We start from the raw sequence: 16137 nt of genomic DNA on the forward strand, positions 1-16137 counted from the left end.
GTATATTTCTCTGAAATTCAGTTCAGCTACTCATCAAGTATTAGACAATGCTTTGTGTCCATTGACTCAATTTGGACTAATTTTCTGCAAGAATTAAGACTCTGTTCTGCAGACCGTTGAGCGCTTCAGAAATAACGATTCCCATTTCAGGTTGGTGAGCTTCCAGCACCTGTATCATTGTTTCTGTTGTTTTGTCAGTGTGTAATAGAACCATTTAGAGAGAGTTGTATTACAAACTGTGCCCAAACAGTTCTGCATAACTTGATTTTTACTGTTATTTTAATTGCTTAATTTACTACTGTAAAAATAGTAGTAATATCAATAATCACATTTTGTGAGCATAGCCTGCTTTTTAAATTCTAACATGCAGGACACAGAATTCAGTACCATAATGAATCCTTAAGACAAGTAATGTGTGTGAAGACTGATTGGGCACAGACTTAACTGCACAGCGTGTGCAGAGGAGGTTGTGTTTGTGACGTTTTTCATTGGTGTGTTATTCATGTAATTGGTTTGTTGTTTGGAAGGTCAACATAGCAGACCAGGGTTAGATATGGTGATGGGTATATATGTAAGGTTTCTGTATTTTTTTTTTTTTTACTTAGGAATAGCAGTTCATTACTGATCAATGAAACAGTGGTTTCATGTAGCCTTTATTATGTTTTGTAGCATATCAGCAGCTGTAGTCACAGGCGTTTTTGGCCATATCTAGTACCTCTACCTTTAATAAATAAATTTATTGTCTGACTGTCCCTTAACTATTACTTACAGCTTTTTAGACCTACAGCACTTGTTACAGGTAGCACATGATGGAAAGAAAGCACACCACTGTCTTTTGTAATTGGAGCTTAATACTTGCCAACTGAAAATATTTTGCACAGAGCAGGAGTGCTTACTTTCTGTATAAAATAGTGGTAAACACATAACCCAAGAAAGCTATTGCTTCATTTTATTTATTGACACTTTTACATCCTTATTTGTACAAGTAAGAAATTAACGAATATTTAGTCACAGCTTGCTCACTATGCTACATTTCTAACATCTAACACTGTTTTTGTCTGTCTTTCCACGTCCAGGCAGTCCAATTTGTTTAAGGGTGAAGTGTCAGGTTTGCACTGATTGGTTATATGCCTGGTACAAGCTAACAGAAAATGATGACTTGTCATTCATTATTTTCTTCCTGGCTTTTATAAGTACTGAAATAGATGTATGTGTATATTCTTCAATTATTAACTGCAGATGTCTGATTTTATGATGAATTCAGCTTATTTCCTTATTCTAGATTGATTTTTTATGTACATTTTCTTTTCTTTTTCTTTTAGTGGCACCACCTACAAGACTAAAATTTAATGTACTGTCCGAGGACAGTGCACAGATTTCATGGAAAGCCCCCAAGGGAAAATTCCGAGGTTATCGACTAGTTGTAACTCCACTGCCAGGTGAGCCCCTGTACTGTGCATTACACCTCATGATTACAGCCGTTACTTTGATCTCCCTGTTTCTAAGGTACATGAATTTTTGCTAGATGTCCAACAGGAAAGGCAGCTGCGTTTTCTGAATATCTAAAATGTTTTGTAGAGCACAATTTGGGACACACAACGCAATCACTGCTACTAATACACTTTCACTAATTTCTTCGGTCTGTTTTTCTTGCAGCACTGCAGGATGTGAATGTGTTTAATCATATTATCTGAGTTCTTTCTTCTTGAAGTGAATGACATCCAGTTAATTGGTTTCTTTCTGACAGCAGATAAAGGGATTATGAATTCAGACTTGTGGTACACATGCTCAGCAGGTCAGTAGTCTGACTGTGCTATTAAAACTTCGAAGTGACAAAGAAGTTTGTCAGTCAAATATCCGTGACACAGTAATTGTGTTATCCAGGGGCAATGTGTAATATTAAGAAAGGCAGAGCATGGATGCTTGGAGAGATTCATTATGTTTCAAAGAAAGAAAGAGAAAAGACTTCCTTTAAGAACTTAGCCTAATCTCTTTCAAGAACTTAAAATTAATATGTTGGGGGATTTGCAGATTGGGATAAAATTGGTAGCTGGCAACAGGAGGTATGACTTGGCGTACAGATTAAAAAGAATAATTAATGAGGGGTTGTTTGTTGGCTCCTATTTGTAGCAGAAGAACTAACAAATGCATGAGAATGTCAATATTAGACTGGTTTTAAATCAGATACTGTTGTATCAGATATTCTTTGTTAACTGACAGGAAATGTGGCTTCAAGTGAAAATCTAGGACATCCCATTCATAGATAAACAAAGAATCGCTTGGAAAAATTTCTTTTTTACACTGAATCACAGGCTACCACAGTAATATTGAAGAAGTGACAGCTTTTCAGCAGCAACACAGGATTTATACAACCTTTGTACCTTTTATTAAAAGCAAAAGGGAAGAGTGGAAGGCATAATGGGTTTAAAAGAGCTTTTCAGGCTTTATCTAACATGATGCCATTGTAAAAAATAACTGAGAACACACTGCAGAAGTGGTATTGGTAATACATATATAAAATGAAGAGATCAAAGTTTAAGTTCTGTTCATGCTTGAAAGAAACTCTTTCTTTCTGAGGAATGAAAAGTAAAAAAATGAAGACGCACTAAAGAGATGAGTTTATGTTGGAATAAATGCAGTCCTAACATTCCTCTTTAAGTGCTATTGAATAGTTTAGTAGTTTTTGCACAGGATTCATTTTTGATGACCACTTGTTTGCTGGCTGTTGCTTGTAGTACCAAAGCCATTTGTTGAGGAACTAGATAGGACTGTTTTAACAAGTTAAGGGGAAATGAACCTGCTATATGACCAAGCTATAAATGTGCTGAACTGAGTGGGGCAACAAGGCAGGCTACATACACATACAGTTAAGAAATGGATGCACAGCTAGCTAATACTTATACACTTTACAAAATAGTTCATAAACAAGCTGTAAAGGAGGTGGCAGTAAAATCTGTAAAACACTCCTCATTTGTTAAAAAATATATTCTCACATTTCAGACATATTCTGAATGAGGATGAATATGATGTAGGATAAAGTAATTTAACAAACCACCAAAAATCTGTGTCTCTGTTTTATGTATTTTAAGGTCTATATCACTTTGTAGAATAGTCTATTCAATGAATCACTATTCATCAAACTCACTTAAGCGAAAGCTCATTGCTCATGCATGAGCCATGCTTATATACTTGCCAACCTCTTGTGGCAAGAATAAGGAGTAAAGACAAAAGTGATAGGAGGACAGAGACCCGAAAAGGGACAGATTTTAAGAACTTAGAAAGTCGCTAGAATAACAGATTTTGAATTAGAATGCATTTTTTAAATGATATGAAGTCCAAAATGCAAATGTTTGTCATTGTTATGACTACAAGTCAGCAATGATTTGCCATAAAAACCCAAAGAAAACCCCACAAATTGTATGAGGGACATAATACAAGTGTGAGATAAGAAATGGATATTCAGTGAAAGTGTGGATAGCTGAGAGTTATGCATGCTTAGCTATGTTGGAGATCTTACAAGTTTATAGCTTCACAGGCAAATATTAGGCTAACAGTCTAAAAGCTCTTACAAGCATAGTCAACATAAGATGATTTTATCCAATATATGGACTCTAGGCTCAATAGGATGACATAGGTTTGTACCTATGCCTTAAGTATTTTACAGACTGTCCATGTCCTTGCCCTCTAATTAACAAAATGGTAAGACATTATCTTGATGAGAGGAAATGGGAAAAATGAGACTTATAATATCAGGGTTGATATAGATGACCCTTCGTGGATTGATTTACAGGAGGAGGGGAGGGGCCAGCTAAGAGGATGAATCCAGTGTAACACAATCACATTCTTTACCTGGAGGATTTCAATGTATCTTGTGGGCAGCATGTTTGACTAGACACCCACAAAGGTAAATGCAGGGATGCTGTGGTCATTTTAGTGCTTACTTAATTACAGATAGAACCACCAGTTATAGCAGCCCTTCTTCCCAGGTTTAGTGAGCGTGAGCGCATCATCATGAATCCCAGGGTATACAGTGGTCATATGTTAGTATGGATTTTTGAGCATCAGTTGCATGGTACAACAAATGGGGTCTGAGTTGTACTGATTTTTGTCAGCTGAGTACTCTGATTATTAGATACTGATTAGGAGATGGTCACTGGAAAAGGAGTGGCTGTTAGTGGGCCACTAGCAATGCCAATGTTCTTCTAAGACACCCAACTCCAGCAATCAGCAGGGAGAGATGTTGGTGAAAGAAATCTAGAAACATTGTGATTCTGTTTGCTTTGGCTGTGTTTTAGGAACCATTATCAGGTGCTTTGCTTTCTGCAGAAAGAAGAAATACCTAGACTGTTAGACATTATCAGACCTGAATAAATTCCTTCCTGTATTTGCCCATTAGGACAGCTGGGATACATTTTGATGTTGGTTAATGAGAGATATCATACAAGAGAGTACATAATAAAATATCTCTAATAACTGTTGCCTTCCTGTAAATTTTACTTTAAGGTATAGTGTCAGTGGAACTAGATGAGAGAATTGTGATGTTAAGATGAGAAGGTAGATATGATTTATGGCTATGGAGAATAGTGATATTTGTGTCCATATAAATGCAATTACATGCATTATAAATGTAATCATTAACATTAGGTACCATTTAAAATAGTGTGGAAGAGGGTGTGAGGTATTGAGTTTGTTCATAGTATCATCAGCTGGTGTCAAAGCTTCTGAATTGTGGTTGCTTTTCTTACCAATTTTTCCTATAAATATTTTGTACTGTATGTCTGGGAAGTCCTGAGTCAGCTTTCCTTTTGACTTTATACTACTAAGAACAGTGGTGTGTCACTTACTGAAGGCAGTCTTACTGCTCTGTACATATTATCATATATAGTTTTTTGCTTTATTTTGTATCAGTTGTTTATTTTATGTTCAATATTTGGCATAACACCATTGCATACCTCTCAACCTGCTGGCTGTGAAAATAGGAACAAATGCCCTTGAAAAGTAGGTACATCCAGACAAAAATTGAACATCTAATTAGTATAGAATTTGAATACCAAATAGTACATAACCCCTCCTCCTTACAGTACGAATGTGGAATACTATTCAAAAACCCATTTGAAAAACCGTGAGTGACAAAAATGATGGAAAAAAATAAACGCATCATTAAATAAAGTGTGAAATCTGCAAACTTTAAAGAGCTGTATTACAGAATTCTTCCACACAAAGTTATTTATTTTTGCTTCTGAAAAAGAGATGTAAGATGTGTGTGCCCTCTCTCTTTAAATTTATTGGGGCCACTAAAATATTAGTCATGTGTTGCAGTTTTCTGTGACTAGACAACTTCAAAAGTCACAAGCAATGAACGGGATTCAGAAAATTATGTCAAAGAGTAAATCAAGCCTAAAAACTGGGACAGACCTCCAAAAACAGGAGTATCATGTACAGGGGTAAATCAGGCCTGAAAATAGGAACATACCTCCACAATCGGAGCAGTTGAGAGGTTGGAGATATCCTTCACTTTTGTGTCAATAGCAAGGCTGGTCAGCCATTTTTTTAAATAATTTTGAAAAACAACAAACTTTTCTGATTGGCACTGTGACATTCTGCTTTGGGTTTTATATGATGGAACATGCATTCTTAACACAGTACTATCCTGTGGTAATAAGCACATTTCTGAAATACACAAACTATACTTGGAGCTTTGACATGGTGGGATTAATAACTGGAACTGGATAATTTTGCATTTTTATTGCATTTTACAGTAAGAGAGACTAATTCCAGAAAGCAGCATTTACCACAGTAGTGACTATGAATGTACTATTCCGCTTTGCATTTCTTCAATGGGAAAGATACTAACCACACAGAGATATTCTGAGGAAGTAAAGATTATTTCAAAGTACACAATCTGTACTTACCTGAGGTGGGGATCCTGAATAGAGCTGTGTCATTTTGCATTTACTTTGTAACAACAGAAGTAACAAAGGAGAGAGATCCCTGTTCTCATGCGAATAGTCTAGCAACTCTCTCTTTATCTCTTTCAAGTCGTGGATCATACTGTGTGAAAAAGAGAGACAAGATTGTTAGTTTATAAGCTGGGGTGATTTGAAAATCAGGGATTTCCATCCTTATAAACTCTACACCATGATTTTAAAGTGTTCATGTCTATAATGGCAAAAATAATGACAAAACTGATAGATATGGATCATCATGGTTTTGTGGAGGGGAGGCAAACATTTGACAACATTAACAGAACACTGGTGATCCAGAGGGAAGCAGAATTAAGAAAATGCCATTGTTGTTGGTGGGTCTTGATGCAGAGAAATCATTTAACAGAGTAAGCTGTGACTTTATGAGTAGGGCAATGGAAGCAATTGCATTTCCTGAAAAAAAATTATAAGGTTGATTAGGATGATATATGAGGGATCAGAGGTGAAATTTAAAGTGGGTGAGGTCCTCTCTGATCATTTCTGTTTGAGGAGAGGAACCAGGCAGAGGTGTCCCCTTTCCCTTTTGTTATTTGCATTATATTTAAAACCATTGGCAAAGAAAATAAGGTTCTCAGAAATTCAAAGAAATAATTTGCATGGTAGTCAAGAAAAGCTTACTCGATTTGCAGATGATATTATTTTATACCTGACAAAACCAGAAAGAGAAATTACAGTGTTGTGGAACATTCTGAGACAGTTTCAAGTCTTTTAGGGATACAAAATTAATGAAGCTAAAACAAAGGCAATAGTGGTAAATTATGTACCCACTAATTAATTGGTACAACGATATCCATATTTATGGGAACATGATAAAATGAAGTATTTAGAAGTATGGATTAAAAATGATTCCAGTGTGGCAGCTAAGGATATGTGGGAAGAGACTAAACAAAAGATAATATAAAAACTGAGAAAATGGAAGCTTTGTTATATGCATATGAATAGTAAGATACAAGCAGTTAAAATATTTTTAGTCCCATTAGTCTAATGCACAGGTCAGGCATATTTTTATTGACCAGTGGAGAAGTTGTGTATAGCAATTGATAAAGAGCTGAAGGACTTTATCTGTGAGGGAAAGATGGCAAGAGTCAAGTGGGATAAGCTGATTCTTCCAGTAGAACAGGGTGTATTGCGATTACCCAATTTGAAGGGATATTTCAGAGCTACACAGTTAAGGCTCCTATACACAGCACAATCAGAAAACTATAATTCAGAGTGGAAAGGGATGATGATGATGTTGATGATGATGAACCAGGGGAGAATCTCAATAAACAAGGCGAGACTGGGATTTTGGATGCAGGCCCTTAAGGAGAATAATAATAATCATACATACTATTATATCTGTAAAGTAGCAGAAAGTATCCTAAGAACTAAGCCAACATGGGAATGGGCAAAGGAGATTCTGCTGCTAGGGATGACTGCAATTAGGGATATAGACAATAGGCAAAGGGGGGGGGCTGGAATTTATTGGACAAAACTGGCAAAGAACCCAAGGTATTGGGAGCAAGTAACTAGAGTGGGAAAGGTAATTGATGGGAAGACTGCAAGAATTTATTTGGACTGCAGGTTAGATATTGCCTTCCCTATTAAGGATTGATATCAGAGTATAGGCAAAGAGAAAGAAATAGCAGATCCTAAACAAAAGACCAGCACTGGTAGAGTTTTTAGTAGAATCTGGAATAGAAGCTGCCATTAAAAAAGGAATAATTAGTAGAGCATATAAAATATTGCATGATAAATATAAGAATCAATCAGAGGAGGTTAGAAAGGATCGGGAAGAGAGATTGGATAAGCAATTCACAAAGAAACAGTGGGGGATGTATGTATGTATATCTCCCAAATATGCAACAAAATGTAGAAGATTTAGGATTTTTGCTTGGAAGTGTTTACATAGATCTTTTCATACCCCAAGCAGACAACAGAGAATATTTCCAAAGGCAGACAGCAGATGTTGGAGGTGTAATAGGGAAGAAAGAAGTCACTGGGAACATATTTTCTGGGAGTGTGGAGAGTTGGCGGACTTTAAGAATTCCCTGCGGGATGCACTGTCGGGGATGCTGGGTGGACAGATTGGTGTGATGAGAGAGATGATTTTTCTGAGCTATGATACAGAATTGGAATTGTCTAGACATGGTAAGGCCTTTCTGTGTTGAATTATGGTGGCTGTCAAAAAAAGCAATTACTAGAAAATGGAAATCAAAATCTAAACCAACTATACTAGAAGTAGCTACAAGTATTGCATATATTAACAGACATAAAACAACTGGAACTGAGATCTTTAGAAAAGGGTAGGAGCAAAGTACATAGGAAAAAGTGGGAATCATGGGAACAGTACATACAGGGGAGGAATGAGATTTTAAAAAAGTGGAACTTAAATGAGCTATGTAATGTTTGACTGAAAATAACTGGGTAGATTATATGTGATGCATAATGTTTGCAACTGGGAGTGTGTCAGTATGGTTTGTGATATTAAATGCCAGCAACTAGGATTGTGTCATTGTGGTTCGTTTTCACCTGTGTTGTAAGTGATGGTTTAATAAAGATGTTTCTTGTCTCCAAAAAGGCAGGAATTGAATAATTTATGTAATGTTGCTTAGTTTATATGATATATAGCAATATATGTGACGTATAATGTTTGTAAACGTGAACTTGTTGATACAGTTTGATTGCTCTTATGTAAATGTAAATTTGCCTATGTCACACGTGATAACTCAATAATGGTATTTAAAAAAAGATGGAGGAGGAAGTATAGCAAAGCTAATATATAGGTAGCTAGATAGAACTCCACAATAGGTTCCCCTTGCACCCTTGCTCATCTAAAGGCTTTGCACAGAGCAAGAAAGTATATTTCGTATAGTGTGTACAGACAAAAGCAAATTGGTTAATTTACACAGGATATGATATACTGTATGTGTTTAATTTTGCCAGCTACAGTATACCTCTCAAGTTCTTAGTGCAAGAATTTTAGATAAAGCCAAAAATAATTAGGAGGGGGAATAAAGGCCTGCAAGTGGGACATTGTTTACAAATATTTTTCCAACTCTCTTAAAATGTTTGCAGATTTTACAGCAACATGCATTTTTACAACAGAATGAAGTAAGACACTTTAATGTCTGATATTTACTGTAATCCTCAGTGATTTACCCAAATTAAACATTTCAGGTTGAACATGGCCCAAAAATGAGGCAAAATTGGAATGTTGGTGAAATCAAGGAAAGTTGAGAGTTATATTGCCAGGCAATACAAAGAACACATTGTTTAAATTATTGCAGAATCATATTGTCCATGCACAACAAAGAGAACTCACATATTTAGTTACTCAAAGTCTTTGAAAAAGTCGCAGTCAAGGGAAATGCATTTTCAAGTTAAAAAGAAATTACTAAAGGCAGTATTGTAATGATGTCAGATCATTACCCAAAGATTGTGTGCATTTGATTTAAATAGGGAGCAAGTGGGAGTGGTCTTTTTTGGAGCATCATCTCATCAAAGGACCATTTTGTCATGTTAGCTCCCCTTTCCCAGAAGTAATGCAACACTGGAATTGATACATTTAAGTAAGGGGGTGTATAGGGCAGGGGACATAGTCCCTCGACTAAACTCCAGTATGTGCCATTTTCTGTGATCTAGTTTGACAAAAAACAGTCCAGATAAGCTGCACTTGAACCAAAATGGCAGAAATAGGTTCAGCGTTTTGAAAATGTACATAACTGTAAGACTAAAAGCTATGATACTACACGGCTGATGAAAGGATGTATAAAATGTATGATACTCACTCAGCTAAAACAACCATACATACCGATGCCACTTTAATGCTTACCAACTATATTAAATAAAAGAGGAATATACTATTTATAATGTTCAAGATCACAAAAATAGTGTAGGAGATTGGAGAAAGTTTAACCCTAACCAAACAAGGCTGAAAATGATGATTAAAAATTAAAACTCTTATAATAGGAAGCCGAGTATCTGTAAACATGAGAGCAAAAACTCTTGTAGAAGGTATTCTTCCATTAGAAGATTTGTTATAATGTAGTAGGACCATAGCAAAGTCCGAAGAGCAAGGCAAATGAAATGAGCTTGGGTGAAACTATATACGTCATACGTGCAGTGATTCATATCAGGGCAAACTGGATTTTTTTGTTGCGTAAGAATATGCATCCATTAAAATTAGAGCACCGCCATTTTCATACTCGGCCATTTCAATTTGCTATGTGGCAGAAATCAAGCCAGCAAAAGCAAATCAGGTCTACATGAAACAACATCAGTCCTGCTTAGAACAGAAGCTGTTCAATGTTATTTATTTATTTAATTTATTTATTACTTTACTGAGTAAGCAAGCTGGTCCAGGGAGCCTTTGTAGACACAGCCCAGACCAAAGTCATGAGCAGCAAAAGCAATCAAAAAACCCAAGAAAATATGATATAAAATGGAGATATTCATTAAGAATGCGCACACCTAATATCAAGTGCATTACACATCAAACTATTTGTTTGCTTGTTTGTTTATTTAGATAGTTATGTTTCTATGTTTGCTAACAAGATAGTGGGTAAGATGTAGTCCTATACTATTGTCATTAATATTGTGAAATATAATGTTAGTTTGTTCTGGTGAGTTAAAACTGGCGTAAGGCCATGTTGTAGCCAGTCGTTCTCATTTTCACTGCTGCATTAACATTTTGAAGCAGCCTATTAGATACTCCTTGTTTTCTTTATTTATTTACTTAAACCATAGCAGATGTTACTAAATCATTACTTAAAATTATTCTGAGCAGATGTTCTTAATTTATTATGGTCTCCATCTGCCTCTCTCATGGAAAGGCTAACAATGGCCTTTTCAGAGTTAGATCTCTTTGCTCTGACGATCTTACTTAACAATATGTTGCCTTTACCAATTTTTCTGAACCGTTTGACGGATGTGGTTTAAATGCAACAACCTGTTGGCTAGAATATTTGCATTAATATGACTTTGGCTGTTGCAGTTAGCCACTTGGTCCTTTGGATGGTTAAAAAAGAGCAAATGGGTGTTGCAGGAGGAATTTAGAGCCAACAATTGGCGTGAATACTTCAGTCTGGGAATGGTGGTATTTATTTCAGTGCATCATCCTGTTTTAGGTGTTTGACTACTGCAAAGTTTTTAGCACATCTTTAGCAGTTTCACTATCTTTTCAACCACACTTTGTTGTGAAATCTAAAAGATAAGTCAGAATGCAGCCAAACTGGTAGGAATTTATAAGTAGACATGTATTATCAGTGTACCTGATGAGTCTTTGATAGCCAGGTTATCAGCTTTACAAGATTTTGGTCAGTGCAAAACAACATGATACAAATTGTTAAATTATTCTTGGTTACTTTTCTGAAGAGGACTGGAAAATGTATTCTCCTTCTACAGGATATCAGTATTATCTGGAGAAATTAAAACAAATTAGAACAAGAACACACATTCATCTACTTACTTAACTGAATAAACAACTGGAAACTTGAACAAGGTATCTTTATTCCTCCCACCAGGAGGGTATCAGAGAGGGAGAGTCTCCTAGATCTGCTAGCTAAAGTGATTTTGTCTGGACCATTCTTCTGTACTCTGTTTCATATTTAAAGGTATTGCAGACTGAAACACTATCAAGTAGAGCTATGTATAGATTCATCAGTAAACCAAGCATAATTAACTCACAGAATGGCATATTTCAGCACAGCTAGGAAATGCATATGAGTTCTAGAAAAGCCTTTTGAAATAGTGAATGTGCCACCTCCCTGGGAAACACATTTCCAAAATCAGATGAGTGAGGCACTGGGTGTCCACAAGCTCGACATCAGATTTACTTACTGCTGACTAGATTTCTGACCAGAAAGTAGAATATAACAATAGTTTCAACACACATGGGACTAAGACAATATAATAAGCATATATTTGGAGTCAGCTTAGCAGCAGAACTCTTTCAGAATGCTAAACAGCAATGTGTATAAAGTATTGATATTGTAAACAGTCTTAGTAGCAGTGTCATTGTATGGGGGGGGGGGTCATCATCTGTACATGGTAAAGAGCTTACAGAAGGTTTACAAAAGCTTATAAGCACCTGACTAAAATGGAATTTAAATAAAAATAGAAGTGAATTCAGCAATTGCAGTTTTATATTTCGTAGATTCAGATGCCCAGAAAATAATGTGTTTTATGACCCCAAAGAAGGTTGTGGTCGATAAGAATGTACTACTGTCTAAGGAGCCCAAACTATCAAACAAAGTAGTAACAGTGTAGTGCACTCAGCACCATGATTATGCTCTGGTATTGGGAAAAAGACAGGCTTGTTAAGCACCTCAGAGTTGTTCAGCTCTATTCTTATAACACAAAAAACACTCCTTGACTCCACAAAAGCAACCAAAAAATTAAAAGTTCCGCTGACCAGCACTATAAAGGTTGTCCTCCGCCAAATTCACAATAATAATCAAGAAATATCACCCATCAATTGAAAATATAAAGGTTTAATTAATCCAAAATGTAGATACAATAAGCAAATACAAAATAACCAGATTTAGTGCGCTTTCGTCTCGTATCACGAGACTTCCTCAGAATCAACAATGATCCATTTCCAACTGCTTAAATATCCTTGAATTGTGTCTAGCAATCAATAAATTGTCATGGCAATAAATCAAAGCACTTAATCACAATAGTGTAACCATTTAGTCCCAAAACACACTATAAATACAATACACTTCAAATAAAATAGTATCATGTCATGTATCCTAAACAAAAGCTCTGTACTGATTGTACAAAAAGGGTATATCTTAAAAGACATTAGTATACTTGACAACAAGAAATATGTTAGCCTTAAATAAATAAAAAAGATGTAAAAGATGTAGTAGATATGAATATCCCTACAGACTAAAAAGTGTAAAAAGTACATATAAATATAATAACAACAAAAATACCTATAAAATGAACAGTTTGAATACTATATGAAAAAGAAAAATTAATATAAAATATTTTATTTAAATTATAAATAATTTGAATTATAAAATGTATCCATAGGTACATTTTGGTTGTAAGTGCATAAATGAAAGACATTTACAAATTATTTGGGATCCAATGTCAATATTTTCAAGGCAGGCTTTAGAGAAATATGGTCATTCATGCCCAAATAAGAGCATGAATCCAATCTAATTTGTCATATCATTTCACAATATTCTAAAAAAGTCTCCCAATCTCCACCCCTCTCCTTTTTCTTCACTTCTTCTAACACCCAAAATTTTATATTTGTGTTTTTACATTTTAGTGTATGCCTGAAAAGTGCATTATTTTCATTCTTATTGTTAATGTCTCTTATATGTTCATAGATTCGGGTTCTCAAATTCCTTTCTGTTTTCCCCACATAATAGGTCCAGCAAGTTTTACAATATGCCAGGTATACCACTCCTTTGGTATAGCAGCTGGAATAACTGGAATTTTTCAATCTAAAACCAATTCCCGGGATAATTAATTCTTTTTCTCCAGCTAAAAATGGACACTGCGCACATCTACCACACTTGTGGGTACCTATTTTAGTCTGCACCCCTCCATCCTTATTACCCCTCTTCTTCTCAAGGATGTTTTTTAGGTTCATGTTCCTCCTATAACTAAACCTAAGGGGTTGTTGGAAAATTGTTATCTTATTTGTCATTCTACTGAATATATTCCAAATACCATTGATACATTTTTTCAACCAACCTACATCAGCATAATATGTTAAGGTTAATTGTGGTATTTCCAATGTATTAACTATAACCCCCTCTACCTCTGTTGAATTTCTCTCAAGATATTTCTTAGTACTTGATGTATATGCATTCAAATCTCCTTCATATGACAATAATGGACCATATTTGGTACCACGGTTCCTAATAACTTCCTTTTTAATATTCTGAATCATCCTGTTAGGGTAACCTCTCTCTTTAAATAAATTGTGTACAACTTCCATCTCTTCCTTAAACTCGTTAATATTAGTTGTCATTCTTGAGACCCTAATCATCTGACCTTTTGTAATGTTCTTTTTCAAGAAGAATGGATGGTCACTCCGATAGTGTAAGTAAGAGTTAGAAAAACACTTCTTTCTATAAATCCTGGATTTGTACCCCTTTTTTGTCTTCTCTTTATTAATCGTAACATCTAAATAATGAACCTCATCCTTGTCATATTTGAAAGTAAATTGGAGGAAATTGGCAGTCCTGTTTAAATATTCAATAAAATCCATAATTCCTTTGTCCGTCCCATCCCAAATAATAAAGATATCGTCCAAAAAACGAAAATATTTTATTATTTGTTGTTTAAACCGTGAACCAAAAACATATGTAAGTTCCCAGTACAACATAATAATATTGGCATAGATTGGGGCACATGCCGAACCCATTGCTACACCGTCCAATTGATGGTAGGTATCCCCCTGAAAATATAGAAAATTGTATTTAAGAACCAATTCCATACATTCCAGGACAACCCTATACTCATCCGCACTCAACATGTTGAATTCAGTAAGCATTTTTTCAAACCATTCCAGGCCTTGGGTGTGGGGTATAACTGAAAATAAGTCTTTAACATCTATTGTTAGGAACAAATACTCATCATGGTATGGTATAGTATTGAACTTGTTCAAGAAATCCCAAGAATCTATAAGAATGTGTGAATATTGAGAGTGAAACTTCTTAAGCTTGGCATCTACATAAATGGCTAAGGTTTGAGTTTTAGAGCCCTGAGATGTCACAATTGGTCTCAAGGGGGGGGGGGGGTTCTCTATCTGTTTGTGTATTTTTTGAATTCCGAAAATTTCTGGTATTACTGGTTTTGGAACCCTCAGGAAATTATACAAATCCACATCAATAAGTCCCTGCATAAGGTTATCTTCTAGTATAAAGTCAATTCTCCTATATAGTATGTTAATTTCATTCCTAGAGATAATGCGGTATCTGTTTCCTGTGTTCAAAATCTTCATCATTCTATTCATGTAGTCCCATTTGTCCATAAGGACTACCCCTCCCCCCTTATCTGGCTTCATAATTCTCAACTTCTCATTGTTTTGCAGTTGCTTGAGAATATTAACTTCCTCCTTAGTCAAGTTGTTATTAATGGGTATCTCTTTCCTTTTTCTATAATTTTCCCTTACCATATTCAAGACACACATTTCAAAATTGAGAATGTCCTGCTGAAGGGGTGGGTTATATGTACTTCTCCTCTTCAACTCCCTAGCTTCATATTGGCATTGATTCTGAAATAAGATCGCAAAATTCAATTTCCTTGTAAATAATTTTAAATCAAGCATAACTTCTTCAATTCTAGGTTTTCTTGTTGGTACAAAACTAAATCCTTTAGTAAACAAATCAAAAAATCCTTGAGTAATCTCCACATCTGTATAGTTATAAATATTGAAGTTGTTATACGAGTGTATTTTTTATATTTTTTTATGTGTAGTTTTATATTTCGTAGATTCAGACGCCCAGAAAATAATGTGTTTTATGACCCCAAAGAAGGTTGTGGTTGATAAGAATGTACTACTGTCTAAGGAGCCCAAACTATCAAACAAAGTAGTAACAGTGTAGTGCACTCAGCACCATGATTATGCTCTGGTATTGGGAAAAAGACAGGCTTGTTAAGCACCTCAGAGTTGTTAAGCTCTATTCTTACCCTAGAGTGTAACCATAACCATTGTTGGCAACCAGAGAACAGAGTAGAGTCTAACAGATTTTAAAGCCATTAGTTCCTTAGACAGGCATTTTGCTTATTGTTGCTGTCTATATGTGGAAGCACAAAGTGTTTTAGCCGTAAAACACATTCCTACACTGTTTTCTGTAAATGGTACTACATGAAGCTTCATACTCTATAAAAATTATAATTGGGTCTCTTTGATCATATCTTTTATTCAGTGTTCTTGAAATGAATGTCAAGATTTACCTCTTGACCTTTACTTCATTCATCTTTTGAGATGAATTTCATGACATCTGTGCCTTAAACACATAATATAGAGTAATATTATAGAGTTTCTGATTATAACCAGGTTGTTACATTTTTAAGACATGGATTGTAATGAAATTCATTTTGAGAACAAAGGTCAAGAGATAAATTCTGACATTTGTCAAGACCATATAACTACCTGTGTTATGATCAGAGAGACTCAATCATAATTATTTGTAGTACACAG

The 16137-nt window shown here is 35.3% G+C and overlaps 1 protein-coding gene across 2 annotated transcripts in view; it reads left to right on the forward strand.

The window, feature by feature from the left end:
• COL14A1 (collagen type XIV alpha 1 chain) overlaps positions 1 to 16137 on the forward strand; it is a gene marked incomplete at its 3' end in the record, with an annotated part of 1869522 nt that overhangs the window by 177214 nt on the left and 1676171 nt on the right. Inside the window, 1 exon segment of one of the 2 annotated variants that reach the window (XM_044066919.1) lies at positions 1323 to 1439. Coding sequence (XP_043922854.1) covers positions 1323 to 1439 — 117 coding nt within the window. 2 annotated transcript variants of the gene reach the window in all.

This window comes from Protopterus annectens, chromosome 3.part1, assembly GCF_019279795.1.
Source record: "Protopterus annectens isolate FY-2018-M chromosome 3.part1, PAN1.0, whole genome shotgun sequence".
Lineage (NCBI taxonomy): Eukaryota > Metazoa > Chordata > Ceratodontiformes > Protopteridae > Protopterus > Protopterus annectens.